General features: G+C 42.6%; 1 protein-coding gene across 1 annotated transcript in view; it reads right to left on the bottom strand.

The window, feature by feature from the left end:
- Window positions 1–8354: 8354 nt before the first annotated feature.
- ADAM12 (ADAM metallopeptidase domain 12) overlaps window positions 8355–26914 on the bottom strand; it is a gene marked incomplete at its 3' end in the record, with an annotated part of 169097 nt that continues 150537 nt past the window's right edge. The window contains exons 15-23 of the mRNA XM_080348278.1: window positions 20777–20885; window positions 20453–20651; window positions 18055–18132; window positions 16044–16152; window positions 13069–13204; window positions 12343–12451; window positions 11695–11865; window positions 9365–9453; window positions 8355–8640 (exon numbers count right to left, since the gene is read on the bottom strand). Of these exons, the coding sequence (XP_080204404.1) occupies window positions 8355–8640; window positions 9365–9453; window positions 11695–11865; window positions 12343–12451; window positions 13069–13204; window positions 16044–16152; window positions 18055–18132; window positions 20453–20651; window positions 20777–20885 (1286 nt within the window). The remainder of the gene's footprint in view (window positions 8641–9364; window positions 9454–11694; window positions 11866–12342; window positions 12452–13068; window positions 13205–16043; window positions 16153–18054; window positions 18133–20452; window positions 20652–20776; window positions 20886–26914) is intronic.

Genomic DNA, 26914 nt, shown 5'->3' on the forward strand with positions numbered 1-26914 from the left:
GGTTCAAAGAGTGAAGAACTGTGAAAATGACTGAAAAACAGAGGAGAAGATAAAATCCTACTAATGTGATAGCAATAAATACCATAACCTCTAAGGCTTTAGGACAGTGATGCTTCCACTGTAGTGGTTTTGTAATTAGATCTCTTTAGCTATATTTAATTAATGGGAAAATAACAGTTCCTTAATAGGGAACAGAGAGTAAGGAAATTTTCTCATTGGCAGTTGATACAAGATATAATAGGGACCCTTCCTCACCTATAATTGTACGTTTTTAGTTTTAATAAAAGTGAGATATTTTGTTTCATTTGCAGGTTTCCGTGGAACAGGAGATTTGTCTCTTTTTGGTTTCACATCATGGAGAGACACAAACGTGCGTTAGTAAACAAAATCAGACATATTTAGTAATGGCTCAGTAAATACTAGCAAATGGGTGGTATAATTTAATCAACATGTTTGCTGTTGATAAGGTGTTGAGAAGCTCTGATCAAGACTGCTGGGAGGCTAAATGAAAAGCTGGAGATTCAGAGATAAGGATTGATGGATATAATGTTATTCTAATTGAGAACAGTGGAGAATCTAAAACACTGAGAAATTAAACTGATGACCTGTAAAACAAGCTTAGATTAAGAAAAAAAATCAGACTGATAGAGGCTCCTGCAGGAGTGCAGACAGAGCAAGGGGCAGGAGGAGTAGCCTCATCATTATATCAGCCATCAGTAGATTACCAGAGTTTCCATTTTCATAGCTTTAATGCTGCTGGATATATAGCAAATATATATATATTGTATGTATATAACACTGCTGGCTATATAGTAATAACTAGTTATACTAGTAATTTTATGTCAAAGGTACTTATAAATGTTTTGTTGCCTAATGTATTTGTGATGCTGTACAGTACAGGATGCCGTTCGTGCTTCTGGTTTGATGGTTGCAGAGGAGAACGAAGGAGAAGGCGTTTCTGGGCGCCGCGGCTCCGGCAGGTGATGCCGCAGACACGTTCTGCTCTGGCGAACGTCTCGAGACGTGAGTTTGGGAAACTCCGTTTAGCAGTGGCTGCTCGGAGCCGTTTGTCTTGACTCATTTCATGCTGTTTCCAGAGTACAAAGAGCTGTTGTATTTCTTGTTCCTCAAAAGCCAAGAGGCTTTGAAGAGGAAGGGCAAGATGCAGGATGTTGCCTCTCAAAGAACTGCATTGCACTGGGAATTAACCTTTTGTCTTTAAACTTTTGCCCGTTTTCTTGTTGTATGGTGGTTGACTTTGGGCTGCTATTGGAGATGAATATGAATTGGAAAACTATCGAATCCAACACATTCTGTGCAGCTTCCTTGCTGCTGTCATGTTGTTGTTTTTGTGTTTCTGCATCCTCGGTACTTGGAACAGGCACGTTCTGTAAGAAAGACATTGAAGCTGCTTGGTATCTGATGAGATGAGCTCTGTTTGCCATTAATAGAATTACTGAACCGATGTTGTATCTGCATTTAAGGCATTCCAAGACTCCAGTGACTCTACTACCATTCACAATAAGAGATCGTTATGTCTTCTGATTTCCACTCTGGCCACATCACAGACTTCTATAGAAAAATTGGTCCTTATTTTTTGGCGTGGAGGTTTTGTATTTGTACCCATTCTAAAGGAGTCGGATGGTAAACATGTTTACTGGGATCAATTTCTGATCAGCTTTCAAGGAGACCTTATCCACATTAAAAACAGTGTAACGGATCTGTGGTGGTGCTGGGAACAGCACTGGCTTTGTAATGAAGTTTTTTGGAGAGGGAGAATGGTAACCCTTGGCTGAAGTGGGGAAATTAGAAGTGAGTAACGTGAAGTTAAAGTTCCAGCAGCAACCAAACTTCTAATTGGAAAAAATAGTCTGGCTACAACTTTCAGAACCTTCAGTACGTTGCAGGTGTGGGGTGGAAGAGTCAGTGCGGGGCTGTTCAGGTGCAGCTTCACAGCGAAGAAACAGCGTCTCAGGGTGTTCCAGTGGTCTAGAGAAGTCAAAGCTGCAGGAGAAGAAAAACCTGAAATGTGAGCGTTTTGACAGTGTAATTCATTACTCCATTTAACTGTCTTTTCTGTTACTTATGATGGTGCTTCTGGATATTATGAGCGTAAATGAGAGGTTGCAAAGCTTCGTGGCAGAAACTAGAGACAAAGTGGGGGAAAAGAATCAAGTCCTTCCTTAGAGAGGCTTCTGTGCTTTGTCACCACCTCTAGGTTTGGGATTGGCTTGAACGGCTGAGCAGAAACGATCCGGCAGTTGTGCCCCAGCAAAATCTGTGTGCTCTGTAGTGGTAAAACAACACTGGGAGTTACTCGAGTAGTAGATGTGGAATTTATGATATATGATGAATATATGATAAACGAGGAGGAGTTTGATTAATCTTTGCAGCTCTTCCCAGCCTGTGTTTTTGAATAACTGTGTCTCGTGCAGACTACTGGGGCATTACCTAAAAGTTATTTCAGACCATCTGTTTGGTGCAATTTGTGTGTCACTGGGCTTTACTTACTGCCGAAATCAAATTAACGGTTTCTGTACCAATCTTAGGCCTCTGTGTTGCACCCTTGTGCGGGATGTGAGTAGCAACAGGGCTGTTCACATGCTTTAGTATTTTATGCTTTATTAAAACCTTAGTCCATACATTAATGCCAGCCACCAGCATCATGGATTTTGTTGGCATAAGACATAGATTATACCTTTCAAACAGAATTTGGGGTTATTTTTTTCAGTGTCTGCTCCTTCTTGGACTCCAGGAGAAAGTTCCCAGCCCAGAGGTTGCAACAGCTGGATGCTCTTGTCACTCCCACAGGTTTTGAATAAGAAACCAACTCTGGTGCTGCTGGAAACTGCTCTAAAAATGAGAAAGAAGCAGCAAACCTCGCTTTCTCTCCTTCTTTATTGTTAAAAGGAATAGGCTATTGTTCTTGTCTTTCAGTATCGTAAAAGACTCCTGGAAGATTCCATAGGCAGATATGAACAATTTCTATAGACTGATTTTTGTGGCTCTGCATTTATTTTTTTAAATGTATTTCCTTCTCCATTTTTGATGATTTTTGTTTGTTTGGAGCTCAGTCACTTTATTAAAAGATGAAGAAGGCGCCAAGAGCAAACTCGCTATTTCTGCGTCTTTGAGCTCAGAGACGGGCGACTCCGACAGCCAGTGTTTTCCACCAAGAAGCTGAAAACATGAACACTGGACCTCGGATAAATGCGGTAAGTTTCCTGTTTCACCTCTCGCATCCAGCTGTCTGGCTCTTTGCTCTCATTAAATCGAGGAGTTCTCCACATTTCTACTTTATTTAAGTGCATCTATGGGATTTACAGTCACTGTTTTCCTCTAACAAAACCGAACCCTCTTGCATGCAAGAAATTCAAATAAACAGATACACTTCGCGTTCCCCTGGGGACGTTGCAAACTGTCTTTAAGCTGCTGGAAATTAAATGCTGAATTCTTTCTTTCTGTTCTCTACAGGTTTCTCTCCGAGACCTTTTCTATTTTCATGGGTGTCCCTTTAGTGAACAGAACATTCACATTTCTTACTCATCTCTATGAATATCCATCTTTAAATCTGCCAATTTCAGATCTTGTGCAGCAAATGGAGCCTCAACTCTTGGAGTGAAGAACATGCCCAAGGTGTGAGGGCATCTAATATTCCTTCAGAGAAGTGTATTAGTTTACAACTAACCTGATGTATCTTTGTGAAAAATGCACTTCAGGCTTTCAGAATGAAAAATTAATATACAACTTCAGTATTAAAATATCTGCCATGAATGACCTGAGGTGTTTTCAGTCGCGTGTGACAGTGATGCTACAGGAAGGTAAGAATGGATCGCTACTCATCAGTTCTACCCAGTAAAGATGCTTTAAAGGGAAATGTAAAACCTTTATTTTTGCATTGACTTAGCCTGGTATTAAACAATACCTTAATTTACCTAAATGATTGCATTATTGTGTGTAGAGTATTATTGTAGGTAGCCTAGTCTGAAAGAACCATTGGACAAAGCCTTAGAGGAAATAATATCTTTGTATCAACCCATTTTTAGTAGGAGGCCACGTCGATTGCACAGAAAGAAATGGTGTTAATTCCTATAGACTAGGGGGGAATGTTTGTGTTTTAATACAAATGGCATTACATTTCCCAGCAGGAGGACTGTGTAGAAGGTAATGGGACACTGTAAGCTTTGAGAACAGAGTACAGGAATTATATGATAATCCAACAAGTATTTGATGGTTGTCTGCAAACTATAGCATGAGGTATGCATAGACTAGCTTTTAAAACATTGTAATTCTTCCCAGTTTGTAAAATGAAACGTCGTAGTGCTGTTGGGTACTCACTTTGCTTTGAAATGCCACCCAGGGAACGGCTCGTACAGACTGAACAGGTAACTCCACCTCAAAAAAGAAGTAACTTCCATTGTTTGATACATTCTGATCAGTATTTGTTACCTTTTGTGGTAATGAAAATTGCAATGTGGCTTTATCTTCACTTTTTGTTCATGTTTTTTCCCAAAAATGCTTATACTGAACACATTGTCTTAAGCCATGACTTGGTCAGGTTGCCAGAACATCAGATGCATTCATACCAGAACATAGGATGCATTAATAATAGAAAGATTGTGATTGAAAATTGAAAGTGGAAACGATGATGCAATTAAAAATAATTCCCTAAGTTACTTGAACACTGCACAAGAAGCTTCTAAAATTGTTGCAGAAACATTTTACTTACTGGGGAACATACCAGTGTATTACTTCACCATTTGTTTCTTACATACAGACGGCTTTAGAAAGAGGAAAAAAGGAGCATATTTCTTGGACATGCTTTCATTTAGGTAATTTTAAAATGAGAAAATACGTGCCGTTCTTTCTCCTCCAGGTTGGTATCTGCGAGCAAAAATTAACTCAGCATTTTAAAAACCACCACCAAAACCTGCCCAAGAAGCCACAGCAAAGGACGGAGCCGCGGAGCATCCGTGACAGTGGTACCGAGCGGTGCTGTGACAGCTCCTCCCGCTGCCGCCCCTGCAGTCCCGCCTGGGTGCTCAGGCAGAGCCGGGCCTGCCGTGAGGTATGAGTTCTATGGTTTGGGGTTTAAAAAGTAGTCTTGGATGTCTCTGTATCAAGTAATGGCAAGACTGGAAGGTCAAGCATTGAAAAATGCAAAATTAAAGTTGCTTTTTTATTAATCCAGTCCTTTCCTCCATCCAGGTAAAGCATTATCTGACATATAGCATAATCAGGTATGGATTTATTCCCCTTGACAAGTTGACAAGTCCCGTGTGCTTGCTCAGAGCCCACGGAGAAGCAGGTGAGCATTTTCTTACCCATGTGGGTAGTTACACAGGCAGAACACTGACTGTAAGGAGGAATCTTTTACTGAGAGAACTGGAGGTCGAGCAGCTGGTTCAGCTGTGCAATTAGTAGGTTCATTTGCTGAATTTCTATGTTAGTTAAAACCGGCCACCTTGGAAAAAAAACAGCTACAGGTGATTCTGAAAAGTTCAGCAAACTGCAGTTAACTACAGGATTGTAAATGAATGGTGCAAAAAGATGATGTGCTGGGCTGGGTTCTTGTCAGTCTGTGATGACATATTAGTTAATTACTCACCATATTTTTTTAATAGCACCTTTTCAAGTAAAAACTGTCTTTTTAGATAGCCTGCCTTCAAGTGTTGCAAAAATGTTTCTTTTCCTTCTCATAGTTTGATTGCTTATGTTCATAGGAGACACTTTGTGATGTTATAGTTAAAAATCTACACATTTGTTCTTGTGCTGATGCTATGCACCAGAACCTTGTGTGAGTACGTTAAAGGACATACATTTAGATATGTAAAAATTAGACACGTAGTAAATGTTAAAAATCTATTGCTCATTTCTACAGACAAAGGGGAAAAAATCAGGTAATGGAAAAGCAAGCTTTGGCATGGTGATGACGCTGAGTATTCGATTTCTGAACTAACTGAATTCAGAGTTCAAACCTTTCTCTCCATATGCTGCGGGTTTTTATGCTTCTCCTGCGGCCCCGTGTACGCGGGGCAGCCGCCGGGAGCCTGGGGGCATGTTCAACGTTGCCCGTGCGCGGTGAGCGATCGGGGCTGCTCTGGGTGCAGGGTGAGTTTTAGCATCACTGAGTTTAGAAAATACCGTTTTGGAGAACGCTCGTAAGATAAAGAATTGTTTTGTTTTTTTTTTACACGGTAACTTATAGTTAAATTACCAAATACTGTTAGTTGACTGGAACAAAAGAGAATATTGTATACTCAAAATGATCAGAAGAAATCAGAATAGAAACCAAGAAAAAAGCTGTTTCTTTCCTGAGCTTTTGAAAAGCTTTGATAACATACCATGAAAGTTTTTAAAAGTGCTGCCGTTCTGATAATAGGTTAAAAGACCCCCAAGGAATACTGACGCCAAGAGGTCGGGAGTGCGTGTGGCAGATGCCGACAGCAAGGAGGAGCAGGCAGGAGCAGCTCTGCTCCACCAAGAGAAACTGAGGACCAGCACCATTTGCAAGGTGAGTTCCAAGTAGAACTTTGCTGCGCAGAGGTAGGTGAATGTGTTACACCAGGACCCAGAGCGGGTGCTGAGCTGACTCCTGCGTAAGCAGCTGCTGCACGTACACAGTGAGCAGCAAAGCTTGGATTCCACACTCTGGTGTAGCCCACAGTGATCTGTTTGCTTACACTGGCCTTAACAATGTAAAACCATTCAGCTGGTTTTCACAATGGAATTTTACATGACATCTGCATGTCTAATCGTAAAGACACTGATTTGGTATATTAAAAAAAATAAATGACAAAGCCAGCTACAGCTCCCACCCTGGGGGAGAAAACCGAACCAAAACAGAAGAAATATTTCATAGCTTGGGGGGGAGGGGGTTGTTGTTTTTTTTTAATCCCCTCTAAAAGCTACAGATCATTTTCTGCCTGTAGTATTTTGCATCTGAATAGGTATAAATACATTTGCATATCTGCTGAGGGGGAGGATTCCAGATTACACGCCTGTTACATCGCACCTACTCATCTGTTTTGCTGTGAAAAAACTCAAGTCAGGGTTGTCGTTTTCACAGGACGGGGTTTGCAGCCCTTGGCTCCAACAGTGGATCTGGCTGCGGCCACCTCTGACTCAAGCCAGTGACTCCGGTGGATAGCACGTACACGACACTGCACGGCACTGGGCGCTCGTGCTTCAGCTGCTTGTTTTAGAACAATGTTCACAGTTAAAACATCTGCCATATGCTTTTCTGCTTAGTTCACAGCTTGTTCGAACACGGTTTTTCCCCGGGTTGCGCTGGCTGCCCTGGATGGACATTTCGATTTCTGTGCTCAGCAGACTACACAGGTGGGTCACATTTGTTTGAAACTTAAAGGCTACTTTAAAGATCTAAAAGTTTATACGTGTGTTAAGCCTCACCTAAGCTGGTGCTGTTCAACTCCGATGTTAAAACTTCTGACAAACTTTGTAGTCATATATTTTCACCTTCTTCTTTCACTACTGATAGTTTCGTCTTAAGATTTTGGGGAGTTATCACTAACACTGGTGACTTATTCCAAAAACTGGAGTATTCAAACTAGCAAACTGAGATGTGTCTGCCCCCTCACCCTCCCGTTTTAGATATAAAGCTACTGCTGACAGACCAAATCGGTGTTTTAAATACAAAATATGTAAAATAGGGTAAGTGGGCATCACTGCTGCAGTGATTCTCCGTACATGAAGCACTGCTCTTGTATCGGAGTTGATTTAAGAACTGAAATGCTTTTGGGAAGCATTTACTGTTCAGCAACAAACTAAACTGTGGTTTATTTAGTTCATCAATATTGCAACGATGGGGAATCACCAGGAGAACTACATACAATTAGACTGAGATCCAAGTTTCTATCAATGCTTTTATTTTTGCTTAAAGAAACAAAAACTACAAGCACTAAGGAAACTAACCTGCATAAGGTAATAGTTCCTTCTCCCTCTAGTTCAACCGCTGTGTGTGTTACAGCGCAGGTGGAACAGCCGTGTGCAGCAGCGCTGCTGGTACGGACCCCATCACATCCAATGGCACCACAGAGTAAAGAGATACGAAGTCTCCATATTAAAATACGCATTTTGATTTGAAAATTAAGAAATCTAGAGCAATATCTTAGGAGTTAAATACAAAACAGTAGTAAATATGCAAAATACAGTTGATAAGCAGAGCGATGAGGCAAAAGAAGTAAGTGTACTAGTTGATTCTTACAATGTACCTGAATTTAACTCCCAAAGCATCCAAAAGGTAATGATGCCGGGAGGCCCGATATCTGCAGTAATATGTACCAACCACACTGTGGCTGAGGAAAATGAGGTTAAAAAAATACAGTTTTGTGCTATACAGTACTTGTTGAGTAAGAGAACTTGGCCCACGTGAATCCATCCTCTTTCCGCACAGATTTCTCGGCGATTTCAAACGTGAAAGCTGAAATTATAGCACAGCTCACACTGAGGGATCCTGTGGTTAATACGTTACCCATCTGGGTGCAGATATCGGGCATTTCACCATGTTCCAGAAGAGTTTTTGGTTTTGCTTTTACCCTGACAGATTTATTCCGAAGTTGTTTACGAACCACTGAGATAGAGCTGTTTGTACATTTGATTGATCCAGGAGTATCAGCGCTTAAAGAACAGATTAAAACTACCCACTCTACATAGGACCGATAGAGCAGAAGTATTCAAGTTCAGTGAAATATTACAAAAAAGGCTTCCTTTTTAGGAAAACTTCGCTATGGTAAAAATATCTACTACAGTGCACTGCACTGTAATAAATATTCAACATAAATTAATAATTTACAAGTACCTGAGCAAGTATACAGAGCACCATAGCACAGCACAGCACCAAAGGCAGTAGCTCAGAATTCTTAAAAATAATGCTGTTTTAAACATTAAAAATTCTAAGTATTGTCATAAAAATGAACCCCAGCTGGAGTTTCAAGATAGTGCAAACTTCTGTCTTCACTTTGGAAAATCAAGGTGTCAGGTTTTCTCATTGTTTCACATCACAGTGTTGCTGGACCTGGATACCGGCGGCGGCTGCTTGGGAGCAGGTCTGCGGGCAGAAAGAAAACAGCAAATTGGTATTTGAAATAGCAACAGTTTTCACATGGTGCTCTGGCCAACCTGGGCCACCTCACCACCCTCAGGGGCACAATTTCTTCCCCATGTCCAGCCTGAATCTCTTCCCGTTTAAAACCGTCACCCCTTGTCCTATCACACCAGGCCCTGCTCATCAATCTGTCCCATCTCTGCTGTCCAGCCCCAGCGGTGCTCGGTCTGACACTCTGTGCGTTCAGGTAAGCAAACAGAACGGGTTGTTGCAGAGATGCCAAGCGCTCGCACTGACCTTCGGGGCGCCCCGTGGGGCAGAGCTCGGGGGTGTCCTGGCGGGTCGGCCGGGAGCGGCTTCCGAGGAGGCGTCGGTTTGGGGTTCTCCTGCCATCAAACACCATCTCACGTTAGTCTTTGGAACCGACAGAACACGCTTAACACAGCAACAACTGAAGGAAACTGAAGGTAAGTTTGGAGTAGTTGTGACCAAATATATTGAAATGAGCAAGACAACTTATTTTTAATAAACAGGCACTTATATATTAAAATAAACACTTAATACTGCATTGTAATGATTTTGTTTCTTTTGATTCTTTACTCTAAAAATACTGGGTGCGTATACACTGGAGCTGATTAATTCGTGGTAAATGAAAACAACATAGAATACATAAAATTCTACAAGTAGCTATAGAGAAAGATGGAAATACCAAAACTGACTTGAAAATGCCAATTGAGATGCCCACAAAACCAAACTGCTCAAATGCATCTGTGGCATTTTTTGTGGCGCTGCTGCTGTGCTTTCGTGCTGCGCAATGGGAGGATTGATGATGGAAGAACTGCGGCCGCTGGCTGAGCGGGAGCTGCGGGCTCTGCCGTGTGTCCCAACGCTGCAAACCCGCAACGGCTCCATCTGAACTCTCGGTTCTCAAGAACGGGGCTGGATTAAGTGACTTGCACCCTGCAGCGCATCCAAAACCACCTGCAATCTGAACTGCATACTCGTGCTTTTTCTAAGTAGTTTTACTCTTTTGGTTTGCCACAACTATCATTAGGAAAGTTGACCAAAAAGGAACAAGTCGAGCTCCCAAGCGTGATCCAGTTAAAGATTCCCTGAAAGACATCATAAAAAACAACCAGAGGCACGAATTGCTCATGAAGAAAGTACAGCTGCTCATTATTTGTTCTGAACGTCCATTTGTTCTATTACTTTTCAGCACAAATGATGGCTCTTTCAAGAAGGAAAATGCCAGTTACCTCTCAGTAGGTATTTTGATAAGGAAAAAAAGATGGGAGCTTAAATAAACCTATATAGTTGTTTCAGATTCTTTAATTTTAAAGCTGTACATAATGTCCCTCTTCTTTTTCACTCTAGACACAACATGTATGAGTTCTTGAGTGAATCAGAAAGAGCATCATTAAAAAACAACCTTATTTTAACTTGTTAGAGCCAAATCTCATATTCAATAGAAAAATTAATCTTGACTGTCATGCAGAAGAACTTCCACTAAAGCCCAGATAACCATGTCCTGCTGTACGAACTTTGTGAGCTCTGTCTTTGGGGGTAAAAAGAATGGCAAATATTCTCAAAATAATCAGGCCTGAGCCGTGATGGAATGTTGAGCGTGCCTGGAGCTACTCGGGCAGCTCTGCCCCATGGGGTTATCCTGCTGGAAGTCGCAGTCTGATCAGACACCAGCAAAGGAAGCTTTTCAAAACATGATCCTTTCCCACAACACAGAACTGATACAGAACTGATAGAGCAGCTGATCTAACCTGAGTGATTCTATGTTCAGACTCCGCACAAAGCTGAAAGCAGGTACACTTTTCCTGCTGTCCACATTTGCAGGATGTGCATCCAAATCCATGGGATACTCACTTCAGACAGGTTTGTCATAACATTCACTTCATTTTCATCTTGTACTATATCCAGAATAGCACAATGTCCAGCAAACAGAAATAGCTGGGTGCCTGAATCTTTGCTTAGACACAGTCACGCTCCAAATGCAACCAAAAGAGAAGCCAGTGACAAGAAAAGGGACGATTTAATACAACTGCACAGACAACTTAATCTGCTCTGAACATCACCCTGAGATGCAGCTTACTGCCAAAAAATGGGTTACCAGCTCTACTTAAACACCGCAATGAAAGGTGTGTCTACATGAAACTGGGGGTAATGACAAGTCTGCTTGTCAGATCTGTGCTCTGGGAGAAAAACCCATGCACTTCATCCCCCTTGGCAGAACAAGCACATCAGGGTCATACACCTTTGCCCGTGTGCATCATCTGCAACTCCACCTCCTCAGCCGCGCCGCGGGATCTGGCACCTCGCTAAGCAGAGCGGCCCCTCCGGCTGGGCGGCTGCTGAGATGAGTGTGTGTTTGCCTCTAACATGGGGCTGCTTCATACTGGTGAGGCTTTTGAGCAGTGAAGAGAGATCAGGATCCTAAATTTTAGGATCACAGCCTCAGCTGGCATAAAACAACACATCTACACTGTGCTTCTAAACTTGCACAGAAGAAATAACTATGGGCAAAGGCCAAGATGAAAGGTGAGAAAACACTTAATTCCCCTTTAGCGCAGGCAGATAATCACACAGTAAATCTGAACCAGCAGCTTCAGGCTCACCTGGGGGCAGCGCGGGGCCCTGTGGGGCAGGGCTCTGGGGGGCACAGCCTGGGGACACGGCAGGGGGGGCAGGACTCGCTGCGGCGTCCTGAGCTGTGGCAGATCGTCTGTCTTCACAGGGCCGCCGATGTCCACGATTTGATAGGGCAGCGGTCTCCTTGGAGCATCGCGCTGCGGAAACAACCCCAACACAAAGTTAAAACTTCACGAGTCGCCATGAGCATTGCTACTTTAAAATCTACGTGATTAGCTTGTTCTTCGCTTCTGCTCTGCTTTCCTCACCCTCAACACCTCTGCAAACAGAACAACTCGCAGCTTCAAGAGTCCTGCTCGAGCACTGCGCCCCGTGCTGCTCTGCGGCCAGGGCCTGGCTCCGTCCTGGACCCCGAGTTCTTTATCTGCACTTGACTTGACTTTACCTGCCTAAAACGTGGAAGCCATCCAAGTATTTCGAAGCCTAAATCTCCATTTTACATATTGTTAGTTGTATGTGACATTAATATCACGTAATCACAGAATCACAGGCTGTTAGGGATTGGAAGGGACCTCAGAAGATCATCTAGTCCAGTCCCCATGCTGGAGCATAATTGTCTTATGATCAATTACTTACATGAGATCCCAAATATGCACTTTTTTCTTTTAACTCACTTTTTGTATGTTTGTATTTTGTGGCTTCAGGATGAGATTTTTATTGCGAGATGCGGTATGGACACGATTTGGCTCAGACGACCTGGAAGGTCTTGCTGGACTCACAGACCTGGAATACAAAAATATTGCTTGAACACAACATTCTACTTTATAACATGGTTTTAAACAGTAGTTTCAGAATGAGATTTTGCATGGACTTCCTGACTTTTGAGAGTAAACAAGGAAAGCGAACATTGTCTCACACTCCTGCAACAATCAAAATCAATACTGATTTTTTGGAAGCAGTGCTCTGTTCAATTAGCTCCTGCAATCTGTGGAAATGCAGCTTTGTAACACCCAGGAGACTATTCTAATGAATCTGGCATTTAACAGTAATGACCTCAAATATGGAAGTTTCAGCTCACTCGACCGAGTTTAGATAAAAGGCCACGCAATGTAATGAAACTATTTCAAGCAAAGGAAAATAAAGGGAATACTTCCTTCACTTCTTCATTTTTTATCACAAAAGAGATACACAGTCAAACTAAAACGTCCATTATTTACTGACAATAAAGTTAAACTAAAACAGAAAAACCACTGTTACTAATACTTTAATATTTTTGTAAAGGCTGGTGCTTTCTAACACCTTCACACTGTTGTTTGACGAACATCAAGGTGAGAGCTGCCACCTTAACAGCTACTGTCTACTAATACCTATTAGAGTAGAATTAGGGAAAATGCTCGTACCTCAGTTTCTCTATTGTTGTCTTTTTACTTGTGAACAACCATCTCATGAAAGTCTTCCTCTTCAGATACGTGACGGATCCAGCAAAGATAAGGCACAGAATGGTTATCAGCACTCCTATGGTTAAACTCCTATTATCTGCAACAAAACACATGGGATTAACTTCTCTCGAGCTGTTGTTACTGGGCTGGTTGTGTATGTGGAGCAGGACATCGCTGCCTGGCCTGAGTTTTCAAATGCAATGCAGGTGAAGTGAATAAACTATAAATTGAAGACTAACAAATTTATTTGTTTCTAGGCTGACGCTTGAATTTTGGTCTGTTTTCAAGTTATTTCTCTAACACAGGGGAAGGACTGGTTAAATTTAACACTGTAGGTTCCTTTCATGAACAGCTTCTTGTAGTCTCTCTGCTCCTCTGTTCGGGTCCTGCCTAGGCTGGCACCTGCCAACGGGGCCACAGGGTCTCATCCAGACACCCCGGGGTGACGGCCACAGCAGCACCCACTGGCACCTTCTGCAGGGGGTGCTGGGTGGGAGGGAGCGAAAAGTGACAGAAATGCCTAAATCGCAGTTTGGTAAAGCACAAATTTTAAATATTCCACCCCAATGGAATATTTAATTCTAGTTCCTTCCTAACTAGTTTTTACGGGTTTGCTTGTGCTTTAACACAGGGCGAACAGTCTGAAATCGGGACGACTGCCGTCCAGCCCGGGTGGCTGCCAAGCTGGATCTGGAGGGAAGTGCAGAGCGGAAGGAAAGCCCAAATCCAGTTAGAAAAGCCTTGGGCAGCGGGGCCGTGTGCTCTCGCAGGGACGCTCCGCAGCCTGCGCCACTCCGCAGGGCAGTGCCAGTGCCGGGCTGGAGCGGAGTGAGGCACAACGGGGACACCAGCCTGGCCACAGGACTAGAAAACCTTGTTTTCAGGAAGGGGTAAAGCAGCAGCTCTCGTCATTACGAGTCCGTGATATGATCACTGCCTGGAGGAGAGGATGCTGTGATTGCTCAGGGCTGCGGAGCTACAAGATGCACTCGTGGAGCGGGACAAACAGCTTTAGCCTTCGCTCAGGCCTCACCCCTGGCCCAGCGCGGATGGATTTTCTCCGGGCAGCAACGCAGACCAAACCAGCTACACCTGGGGCACCAAGTGCTGCACTGTTTACCTTGCAGAATAATAAATCCCTCCCTATCCCTATAGAGATTAATAAAATTAATAAGCTAAGATTACACAATTTAAATTAACTTCTCTACCTAACAATGAAATATCTAAGGCTTGTTTGTAAGAAAAATACAGAGTGCCAAACATACATTTATTCTAAGTCAGCTGGGTAAAATCAGTTACTAAATACTAATGAGACCATGTGCCTTGATTGACTAAAATGAAAGTGTTTTATTGAGCTAATCCTTTTGTAATTTGATTTAGACGTGTGCAAACCACTCAGGTCATAAACCAAACCACCTCGTCAAGCGCTCATATTTAAATGCAAGTGTCAGCGATAGAAAATTAGCTCCTCCAGCACTTTCCGTATTTATTCCCAGCATTACTGAATGTAGCGCCGGCTCCTGAGAAAAATGGGGAAACTACCACACTATAATAAACTATTGTTAAAACCATTTTTTGTTGAAGTTCGATCCAAAACCACAAAATGCAAGAATTATCAAAGATATCCTGTATTTGTCTTTTCCACTTAGCGTTGTCTACGCAGCACATTATTCTATTTTGTGGTTCCCTAGATACTTTCAGGTCAGCTGAAAAAGGACTAGAATGCTTTAGAGCAAACCTTAACACACTGAACTCACAAGTAATCACAGGTGTTCAGAGCCTGAGCACCGTTTCTGTGCTGTCTTACAACTGGGAGGCATTTAAAAAAAGATCTTTACACAGTTAAATCATAATGTGAAGTTTTGTCATGGAAATGACCATGGTGTCATAAATCCACTATTATAATTCCCTGCAGGATCTGGCATGTAGAGAATAAAATCTATTTTGGTTTTGAATAGGATTATTCATAAGAAAACATAGAGACCATCTTCCAGCAAGCTGTAGTTTATATATGTATGTGCAAGAAGACTGCTCGGCCTGTCGCTTACTTAAAGATCACAAACATCTCTGGGGAAGTCACTAAAGTTACAGTTCTCTGGAGCAAAATTGGCTTGTGATGCCTGTAACATCCTGTCGAAGTTCACAATGCGCAGAAATAACTCCTGAGGTTGGCCAAAGCTCAACAAAGATGCTACAGTCAACGTTCTGCAGACTGAACAGGGGAAACTGGAATGCGAGTTACAAAGATGCGCATCATCTGCTACTATCACGTGTCAGGGAAACTTCTGATAAATGTTTGGAAGCTATAAAATGTAGCTTTAATCTGATATGATCAGAACTCTGCTATTTTCCACGATACAAAAGATTGTCCTTAGAAGAGTAACATCTCATTTTTTGATTCTGCAATACTTTTGCATTTGTAATCACTGCAATGTCCACGGTCCATCAGGCCCAGCCCCACAGGAGCACGCTGTGTGTTCAACAAGGTATCTCCACCCTGAGGCTCCCAGTGGAGAGCACAGGAGCTCGGCCCATCGCGCGGTGAACCCCGGAGCGCCGCCACGTTCACCCGCCACGGCAACGGGATCAGCTCGAGGGGGCACTCAGCTCCTCATCCTCTGCTCCCACCAACACCATTTCCTACTCACTGCACTGAGCTACTGAACCCAACCACGCATCTTGGAAAACAAAAAAAGAGGCAAAAAAGGACAAAGCAAGAAGCCATCAGGACCACTGTGCCTTTAGTTACACAAGAAAATGGATGCACTCGGCTGGCCTTGGTTTTGCTTCACTGCATTCTAAAGGTGGTGCCAATATGTCTGGACAAAGCTAGTTGATTTACTGACTTATTTTCCCATCTCACTGCTTACAAGACAACACTTTGTGTTTCCACTCCTTATCACGGAAAGCACAAGTAGAGCAGAATTAGCACTAACCTGCCTGCCTAACGGGTCCGCTGTCCACGCTGCCACCAAAGCCCGGCTTGTCACAGTAAGGGGGGGCCCAGTCAGCCTCGCAGTGACAGTTCTTCTTATTGTTGCAGACCTGCAAAACAAGACAAACGACTTAACATGGAAAGAATGACCCTACAGATGTGAGAGCAGCACTGGCTGATAAGGCCTCCTCATCAGGTAGCAACACATCTGAAAGAGACAGAGCTTCTCGAGGAAAGGTGCCGTGCTGCTACCTGCCTGTGGGCACAACCCAGAGGGCGCAGAGCAGCTCTGAGTGCAGGACACCGCGGAGGAACCGGGATCCTAAAAATGCATTATTTATTTGGTGGGTAATTGAGCTGCACCAGCTGACAGCTTCAATAAGATAAGGATAACCACACACCTCCTAAGTTTTATGCTCTCTTTGTTTCCAGCAGTGACATTATCTGCTTTCTAACTTCTGCTCCTCCTGCCTCCACAGAAACAAGATGTTGAGGCTGTAAAGCTCTGTCAGCCCACAAGAACCCTCCTTGTACGTCAAGGCCGTGCACCAGCCTCAATACCCATCTTTCCACCACTCACATCCCCAGCTCTAACATGACCAGTTACTGGAAGAAGACGAAGACGACGATGATGAACAAGAAGACGACGACGAAGAACAAAAAGAAAACGATGACAATGAAGAACAAGAAGAGGACAATGAAGAAGACGACAAAGATGAAAAAGAAGAGAGAAAGAGAAGAGGAAGAGAAAAGACCATGCTGTATCAACAGAATACACAAACTGAACAGGCCAAAAACGTTCTTGCCCAGGATGAAGATGGCACAGTCAAGTGTAGAGGCTCAAATTGATTTTTAAATAAATTTTCTGGGCTTAGGGCTAGTTGTCAATATGGTTTGTAATTTCGTGATGGCACTGATCATCACTGATCTACCACCACCATGGAGAAACTACGCAATAGGTTAATAAATGTGTTTCTAAGTCAGACACTTCTTAGTTCACAGGAGTTTGCAAATATGCCTTTTTGTGGCGAGGCCAGGCTGTGTCTGCAGAGTATTAAATTATCATTCACACAGCTTAGACTGCCTATGGTCATGTAAAATGAAAATGTTACTTTGCAAAGACAGCAAGGTAATTAAAAATATAATTCATTAAACAGTATTTTTTAAATTAAAGCGCTACAGGAGTCCCCATGTAGAATTCCATCCGGAATTCAGCTACCCAGGAGTCACCAGAGGTTCTTGCTCGTAAAGACACAAAGATGCTCGTCTAAGCTGATGCTCATCCCAGCACAACAGGAACAGGCAGCACTGCCAGTGCTGCTCTGTGGTTCAAATACGGGATGATGAACTAAGTTAAACCACATTGAAATCCCTTCTTAGGAGAGGACAGAGAATTTCCTATGGCTCTTCCAATGCAGTAGCCACAGCTCTTCACAGAAACAAACAGTTCATTAGCAAATCAAGGTTAATACTGCATAGCTTGACATAATTATCATTTTCATAATATGAACTAGGTTTCAAAACACTTTTATATTATTAACTGATATCATTGAATTTTTCATCCTGCACCACTTTCATACCATGGAACTCATCAGTATGGTTGTACTTTATTTTAATACTTTTGGAAATGCTATTCCATTTGCATCTCAATTCAGCTGCATATTTTACCTTCTATCCACACAGAAACTGTATTTTTTAAAATGTTAATGGGAATCCTTCATGAAGGAAGGTTAGACTTCAAATTGCTTTGAAGATGACAATATTCCTTTTTTATCACAGACTGTTAATTAAGGAGAAGATAATTGCTACCTGATGAATATGTCTTTGTTGAAGAAAAATAATTTCTTGCAGTTCATATAAGGGACACTGAAAATGGAAATCTATAATAAAAAAGTATTGCAGTGACTTTGATATATTACAAACAATCACAGATCCCAAAGCTATTATGTAAAATGATTTCTGATCCAGTGTTTACTGACTGATTGTAAAAAAAGTGTTGCTATAATACTTACTCCTCGCCCATGGCACTTTGTTGCACATCTATGTACGCCAAAAACACTCGTATTCTGGCACCGGCGATTGAGGCAGATCTGCAAAAAAAGGGAAAATTAGTGTGAATAGGGACAGAACTGCTGGTGCCCCCAGGGCATCGTGTCCCTGTCTGTCCACCTGGCCATACATCGGAGGCCCTTTGACCAGTTAAAGAATTCCAAATAAAGATGGCACATTGACCAAAAGTAATACTGTGTGAGCATTTCAGGCTCAAATCTGCACAAGGTGAAAACGGCTCCTATCAGCACCCCAGCCAAGCCTGAATTTCAGAGCTGGTTCACGTTCAGCTGATGTGCTGAGCTGGTGCAAATCAACACTCCGCGTTTCACTGAAGTGGAACTAGTGGTGAGCCGCTGCGCTCTGGGCTTTTTGAAAAGCCAATTTAAACCCAGTCATTTGCATTCCTTCAGGACTAGGAATGCACTGAGCAGCATCTTCTCGCGTACGTGACGTGGCTGCGTTCACGTCTCCACAGCAGCAGCCGGTTCCTCGGGGAAAGGTGCAATGACCACAGTTGTGGTTACACCAACAGCACCGAACTTACTCGTGCTAGTGCAGAACTTACACCCAGGACAGGCTGAATATTCAGCTGCGGTCACTGATATATACAGGCTCACTGATATTCTTCAGCGAAACAGAGATGCTTTCAAGAATTTTCCCAAGAGAAACGAATTTTTGGTGTAAAATGTCATAATAATCTTATAGAAAATGGTTGGAACAAACAGCGTATGCACAGTAATCACATTCAAAACTTTTGTTTTCTAGTCATTATGGGTAAATTTTGCCAATATGGCTGAAAATTGGGGTAAAGCAACATTAGTACCATCTAATAACCCCATCAACCAAATGGCTGAGGAAGAGGTCAGTAATGAGTTATGCTGCTCCAAACTGAGCGAAGAAGAAATCAGGACTGGAATGACTGTCATCATCCTGACAAAAAGGAAAATATGACGGCACAATTTTGCTCCTGTTTAACTGCAGTTCAGTTCAGTAGTACTAAAAGTCAGGCACAACAATTAGCATTAAGCAGGGAATAGTGCTGCAGGAGACAACAGGGATGCTTAATCAGGGCACTTATCCCCTGAGGAGAAGGAAAAATGGAAAGGAAATGAGAGTGAATTGGCATCAACACGCACACAAGTAGAGAATACGGTCTGATTGCAGCAGCGTTCACCATTCAAAGGTTCCGCGCGCAGCAGCTCACACAGCTCTGATCACATTAAAATGGCTGAATTTCAAATTGTGTATCTTCGCCTTAGAAAACTCAAGAATATTGAAATTCATATTCTTAATCCATAATACAAACGCACTAATGTCCTCAAAGGAAAACATACAATTTCAGAAGTATTAGCCTGTGTATTCTATAGTGTGTATGTGTATGATTAGATAGATTAGAAAGATTAAATACTCATTAGTAAAACATAATGGGGTGCTTTCCCAGCGTTCAATTTTCTTTGAAAAGACATTTTATAACATGACTTAGAGATGCTGTCAGGGTTGTTTTCCTGTGCCAGAACTGTAGTTTCACTAGGGATGTATTTTAAACCTGTTCCCAACGCAGGCTGATAATCCAACAGAACTCACAAGCACTCAGAACTTCGGAGGTTTATCTGAATTCACCACAGATTATCAAAGCACCTTTTTGTTTTCTTATTGCAAGTAACCCAGTGAGGGTAAGAAAACCTTCAACAGTTTCTGGATTCCTTTCCATGGCTCCTCCTGTAAACTCGTGCCTGTCCCCCACCTTTCTCTGTTCCTTTTCCCACAAAAGAAAATCTAAGAAAGAGTCGGCCATGTGAAATGCGGCCACATTCACACTGGGTAATTCACCAAGTTTGCAAACTATGATTGTGAGAACCAGTTTTGGTGGCTGAACCAACAATGGATTTAGATTTTTCCAACCTTGCATAGACAGACAACTCTTGCTGCAAGAAAAAAGAAGAGACGGGGAGCTACAATCAGCAGATATAATATATTTTGAAGCCTCAAGTGAAGTTAATGACAATTTTGCAACACTACAGACACTGGGAAAGTGATACATTGAACTCACAAATTCATTAACGATTATGTAATGTATTTTGCTGTAATTATTTTGCAGAAAACCTCTAGCCTACATGGACAGATACTTGGGACTGTCCTCAAAAAATCTGTTATAAGCTTAAGCAACTTGCATTACATCTGTGATCCAGAATAGTGGCCAAAAGATGAGAGTAAAAATGTGACTCAGTGTAAGCATGAGAAACTGTTCTGTGGGAAAAAGAAACTATTCCAAAGCAAAACCCAGTCAGTTTAGCACAACATACTTTGCAGCACGAGCGTAGTGATGTTCCCCTCGTCTGGGAGGGTTTCAGAACTCACCTTCCCGTCTTCGCACTTGGTTCCCGCCAGCACGAGCCCAGGGTCGGGCATATCGTCACCCAGGTATACGTGGGTCCCCCGACACAGGATCTTGCCGCCTTCCTGAAGCGGGATATTAGTTTCTATGGAAACAGCATTGGTACCAATTACAGGTCGATTTGCTCCCCCTTGACACTGAATTTTTCCACATTTAGCATCTCTGAAGGGAATAAACATAACCAAAGATTAGTTAAGTAATTTTAAATGTTGTTAAATAATTTTAAAGGTTATAAGCCCCCCTCCCACCCCGGTGTATCTGCTCCTGTTGGCAGGGACAGCCCCTACCTGGGTTCACATTTGGCAAAGGAGCTCTTGGAGTCTTTGCCGCAGTTGCCGTATGGATCACCCGCAGAATTGACTCTCTCAAAGCAGATCCCAGGAGCGGGTTTCGCACCTGAAAACAAAACCTCATCAGAACTTCCAGCTCATACAAGGTGTTTTTAACCATTTTCTTGGAGCTCCACCGATGCTTTAGGGGAAGGAGCGATGTGATCAGCATATTGATGAAGCACAACACAACTGGCACAGGATCCGCATGCTAATTGAAGAGCTGAGATGTGTGGGGTTCCCACTATTTGTCTCTCTTGGCAATGCTGAGCAATAGGCAATGCACAACTCTTTTGGAATTTCTCTAGATGTTACCCCTCTCATGGTCCTCCTGGGACACAAAAACCTTTAGGAAATGCCCAATCTAGTTTGGTGAAGAAAGATAAGGGCCAGCCGGGAAGTCAACTCCCTCTTTTTCCAGGAGTCCACGTGACTGTAGAGAAAGCCCAAGAGCTGAAGCCAAAGAAAACTCTCTCCAAGTATGGCCTAAAGTGCAATTCAGAACACCACGAAACCAGAAAAAAATCCAGTTGCAAACCAGTCCTTTGTGACTGTAAAACCACAAATACACGCCATGGTGAAGAGAATACGCTGCTGGTAGCTCATGCCGATGCACTGGGGAGAGGAAGAGAACCCATCCCCACCTGAGTCCTCTGTTAATCTCCTGAAAGCCTGACTTGGAGGAAGGGTCATTTCTAGCACAGAGGCAGAAGCAGGATCTGGGAAGAAAGGCAGCATCTGGCTCTTACCTACCACAGCTTTTTATGCTGGAGACATGTCCTAACAGCAAAGGAACTTTCCTGATGGGTGAGTACGGGCAATGTTTGTGCAGACACATTATCGAGCCTTACATTTCAGAAGTTTAAAGGTACTATTAGAACATCTCTTCTAATGTCTTATACCATCTCCTGTCCATTTTTTTCCCAGATCATGACCAAGTACTGAATATCTTCTATGGGATGATACCTGCATTCATCTGCAAAGCCCAAGAGGTGGAGGATCCACTTCCCTGTTTTGACTTGCAATGATTCATTAGTCCATGTATTAGAATTTAATCCCCTTGTTCTAACGTGAAGTGCGGCTTTTATTTCCAGCCAATAATTGCTGCTCTTTGTAAGATTAAGAGGCCCTTTGCTAGGGCCCTTTACTGCCCCACATTTTCTTTCCATGAAGATAATTAATAGCACAATCAAGTCACTGCCAACATTCCAACTAATCCAATACGCGGACTTGCTTTGAGCACACAAGGTGGTGAGGAGACACAATGGCTACAACTCCTCACAGCTATCTGCTGGAAACGTTTCTGTACTTTTGAGAGATGAGCCAAACTAAAGCAAAAAGAACTGGCAACGAGTGATGTTATAGCCTGAGGGCTGAGAACAGACCATTCCTACAGCGTTCCCTCATCTTTAACGGAGACAAACTGAGTTTACATCACTTTTTTTTAAAAATGTTTTGAGCCACTTCCAAGTGTGGGTAAAACATCCCATTTATTTACAGCATCCCGAACATTTCATTTGAAAAGCTTCAAGGAGGAAGAAGGTTTAAAATAAAAAAGGGGTCAAATTCCTGGAGAAGCAAATACAAGTATGATTTTAAGACTTCCAGTTAGTGTGGCTCTTTTCACTAATAACTCAGAGATTAACGCCTCAATTAATTATCTGCAGTTCACAGGCAGAAGCTTGACTAATACTATATACTGCTGCACCATCTAATGCTATTAAGGACAATATATTAAACCTTGAGAGAGGCTTAAGATGGAACTCTCTTTTCCCTCTAACGTTTTTACATAGTGCAACTAGAAAACTCAGAAAGAAAAGCATAGAAGGAACAGAATATGAGCTGTTGTTCCCTGGAGAGCAGGACAAGAGCTTGAAATTCTTCGGAAGATTACGATCAAGCTTGCTGAGTTCAGAATATTTCTCAAATCTGGAACTATTAAAAGGGACGCACACAGGACTCTTTCACTTCTTCTCATTAAACCACAAGCAACAATCAAAAAATCAACCAAAGCATCCAGACAAGGCACTGTGCAAAAAGCAAAAGTCAAATTTCCATTTTCAGCATGTAGATTACTCGTCTTTCCCAGGGCAGGCACATTAACCATTCAGCTTGATACAAACATTAATATGTGCATATACTGTGCCAGCTTGGGAAAGGAAGAAGAAGGGAGGAAAAAAATATGCTGTAAGCAAGAAGCCAAGAAAAAAGGCTTTTTCTCCAATATCCATGAAGGTGGATTTGCTCAGCCCCATCTCACCGAAGGAATAAGCTCCCCCATGTACCACTATCCTGCTCGATTGCAATGGGTCTCGTTTGTTCTTGGCCTGGAGCTTTGTGCCCCAACTAGTTGAGCCAGTGGCACATTGCTGCATTCCTGACGAACACATTAAAAAAAGGTGTTAAAAAGAGAATGGGCTCACTGACATAATAAGACAGTTTAAGGTATTTATCTGCCTCTTGGTGAAATGTGTTGTTTGGTTGGGTTTTTTTGAATGTAGAAGTCAAGCGTGCTACAGCGGATGGAAAGCAGCCCACAGGAAGAACACCACATCTGCGGCATCCTCGCAGGGCGCAGACAGCGAGATGTAGCTCCAACCCATAATGCTTAACAAGAAAACACATCTCAAAAAAAACATCATCACAAAAAAAATGCTCCCCCTGCCAGGCTGGGAGCAGCCTGGGTATGAAAACACCTGGTACCCAACCATCATCTGCGCTTGGAAACAGCAAGCTAGCTTCAATTTCTGTCTTTGGTATCAAACCAAAACATATTGTTGCTGGGGATTCAGACGGCTGTTCCCTCTCCTCGCTGCTTTCTCAAAATATTTGGACATTTTTACAGATGAAAACATATCGGAGTGTAAGAAGCTGAACAGATGGAGCTCCCAAGTTAAAAGGAGGATTTCAGAGGACGCTTAAGGAAGAGAACTGTGATGTTGTGTTTCTGGAGGAAACCCATTTATCATGATTGCACCACATAAACTGAAGCAGAAAGTCCCATCTTTCTCTGTTTTGCCACCTCTACAGGCAAAGGCAAAATGATCTGTGAAAGACTTCCAGTGATTAAGTGCTTCAAGCTGGATGAGCAGAGTTTATCTCATTTGCTATTGATAATTACAGTCTCGTGACCCTGTAATGAAGGTCCTGTCAGCATTTCCACGCCAAGTGTTATTCAAGGGATTAAATCAGCCATCTGAAACTGCAGAAGGTCACAGCTCACCACCGCCGCTGTCACCCCCCAGAGTTCGAGGTTTTCTTCCCAAGGTGTAGATTGATGAGCCTGCTTCTTTCCCTGTAAGGCTGCGAAAAAGAGATGCTCTATGCTTTTGGAAGTGATACAGAAACACTGTGTCATTTCAGATCAGCACGAGCCCTGTTGCAGTGAGAAAACACCGTCTCCTCAAAGAGAGAATTTTCTGACCATGGTGCTGATTCCAAGAAGAGAGAAACACCCGTTCTCAGGCTGAGAGCACAAAAGAGATTGCAACTCAGTTCCAAATACTGTCTCAGACATTTACAAATATTATACAGTGTTTATGGATGTGGAAGGAAAAAAAGCCCACACCTGAGTAACTGGAGTTCTGCTGCTCAGAGCAAACGAACCAGCACCACAAACAACTGTGTAAATAAATATAAGCATAAAATACCGTTCTCTGGCACGTGATTTGCGCCTGGATTTTCTCTCTCATTGTTTTACTGCACAGCTGATGTAAAACAAACGTCCCACAAGCTCCCCTTGGCCTCTCTCTTTGTCTTGGTGATCCCTGTTGTTCAGTCTGTGCAAGAGCGAGATGGGGCTGAGCTGTTACCAATAATTTTGCATTTCAGGAGTCTGCTGGCTCTCCCTGGCCCTGAAAACATGGCTTAATGCCTTACACATCTCAAAAAAAAACAGGCCTGGCCATAAATCTCTGGTGATCAAAAGAGCTTGATTTTCATTGGACTCAAATCTTTACAGTGCTTGGATAAATTGGTAGTTTTGCAGACAAAAGCAGCTGGCGATGGTCTGGTCAGCTGGGCAGCCCATCTCTTTTGCCTATAGGGTTGTAGCTGGATAAAAACGCAAAACTCTTACATGAGTGATGGGTCTTTGTAACAAATATTGACATTCGGGTTAAGATTCTTTCTACCTAAACAAATGGCTACATCTATGCAACATATTTCAGTATTTTCTAATTATTAAGTCAGTGCCTGCCACTGGCTCCCCAAACCATGGCTTTTTCCCTCCTGGGGAGAAGTAGGAAAACACAGACATGCATCTACTTTCCTTCCCTAAGGAATCATTTTCTTGTCAATGTAGGAAAAGCCATGAGCCTAAAACGGAGAATCTTCTACTCCCTGGTAATGAATAATTCCTCTCTCTTACTTATCTTGATCTCTGTGTCCCGTTGCTCCCAGGATGTGCCAGTGGAGCCCCAGGTGTTGCACAGATGTGTCACTATTATCAGTAAGTCTGATCAGCACAGTTGGATATTTTTGAATACGAGACTAAAAAGGTCACAAGCAATTCATACACGTTGCTCCTTAAAGACAAAAAATACATGAATTAAGGTGAGAGAGAGAAAAATCTGTGTGTTCTGGGAATGAACTTGGTCTGTAAGAGGAATTTATGGCTATTTTCAGACACTGCCCCCAGGTCCTCCTCCCCTCTTTCACTCCAAGCTTTCCATGATATTGCAGATAGGGAACAGAAAACTTATTCCCCTATTTGACTTGAATTTATGTGTTGAAAGTAAGCAAAAAACCCAAGGAAATGCAAGTACATCTCTCTGGAACCACATTCCTATTGCTCAGCCTAATGTTAACGAGGCCTGACGGTGCTCATCATTTTTCTTCAACTACATCTAAAAATATTAAGATTGACATTTATCATTTGGCTTCTGGACATCTTGTAATCCAGCAAATAAGGAAAGATGTACCAAAGAAGACGGTGATAAGGAATTCAATATACAGAATATTAAGAAAAGTTACTGTATTTTACTTAGCATGTTTTTCTCCTATCGGGAAGCAGAAAAAAAGAATTAATATAAGTGAACTCTGACCTGTTTTCTCTTTATGGTGTAGAATTTGTTCTAAAAAACCAAACGACTCTCCTTCATTTCAATACACACAGTCGGTAAAAACCATTTTAATCAACTATAACAACCTAGTGAAAGGTTCAAACGTATTGTTTGGATACAAAGGCCAGAGACACCACCTTAGAATGCCAAGTCTCTCTTTCTGCTGCAAGGCTGGAAGGAAATCTTTACATTCTCTCCCACAGTATTTTTCCAAGTGCTCATACTCCAACCAGATGTGACCGAGTGGCGGATATTCACCTCCTCAGTCCCTAAATCCAGAACACAGGCCCTAGGTTGTTGCCTGAGCCCTATGTGCTGCACTGCTTGAAGGCTGATTTTCCTGGCGTGGTCTCCAAGAATGTGAAGAGAATTAAGCCTTCCAGTTCAGGTTTGGTAATGTCCCATCCTTCATTTCAAAATCTTTATCCTTGGGTACTCCTGAGACAAATAAGTGTATTCCAGCTCCAGTCCGCTGGAGCTCTGCTCTGAACAAAGCCTTATTTCTCAGAGCCCTGACCAGCAGAGACCCCACGCACAGCGCTGCCCACGCTGAACAGCCCAGAGAAGAAAGACAAGAAAGCACCCGGGGAGCCCAGGGGTTTGGAGGATTTGCGGCGTTAGGACACAGACCTGGCAAGGGAGCTGCAGCAATTCAGCTCTCTGACCTTTAGTTGAATTTTTCTCAGCAACTGAAATTATTAACAGTCCAACCAAGTAACTTTCCACGGCATGGGAAACTGGTTCATCAGGAGATTTTGCTTTAGACAAGAGAAAATGTCTGTGTGTCCAGGGGATTAAAAATCCCAGTATGACTAAGACTGGAGGCCGTAACTGTACACACTTACACGTGCTCATATTAACTCTACCATGTGAGTGGGATTTGGAGGAGTATATTAGATTCATGGCTTGCTCCACACGGGGAGTTTAATTATGAACTGGAACTCTGCTACCATTCTCTTATGCCCACACGACCGAGCTGACCTACCATCTGCATTACTGGCGTTATTTCTTCAGATGCTTTAACTCTCTTTAA

The sequence above is a fragment of the Nesoenas mayeri genome (genome assembly GCF_963082525.1).
Source record: "Nesoenas mayeri genome assembly, chromosome: 7".
In the NCBI taxonomy this organism is placed as follows: domain Eukaryota; kingdom Metazoa; phylum Chordata; class Aves; order Columbiformes; family Columbidae; genus Nesoenas; species Nesoenas mayeri.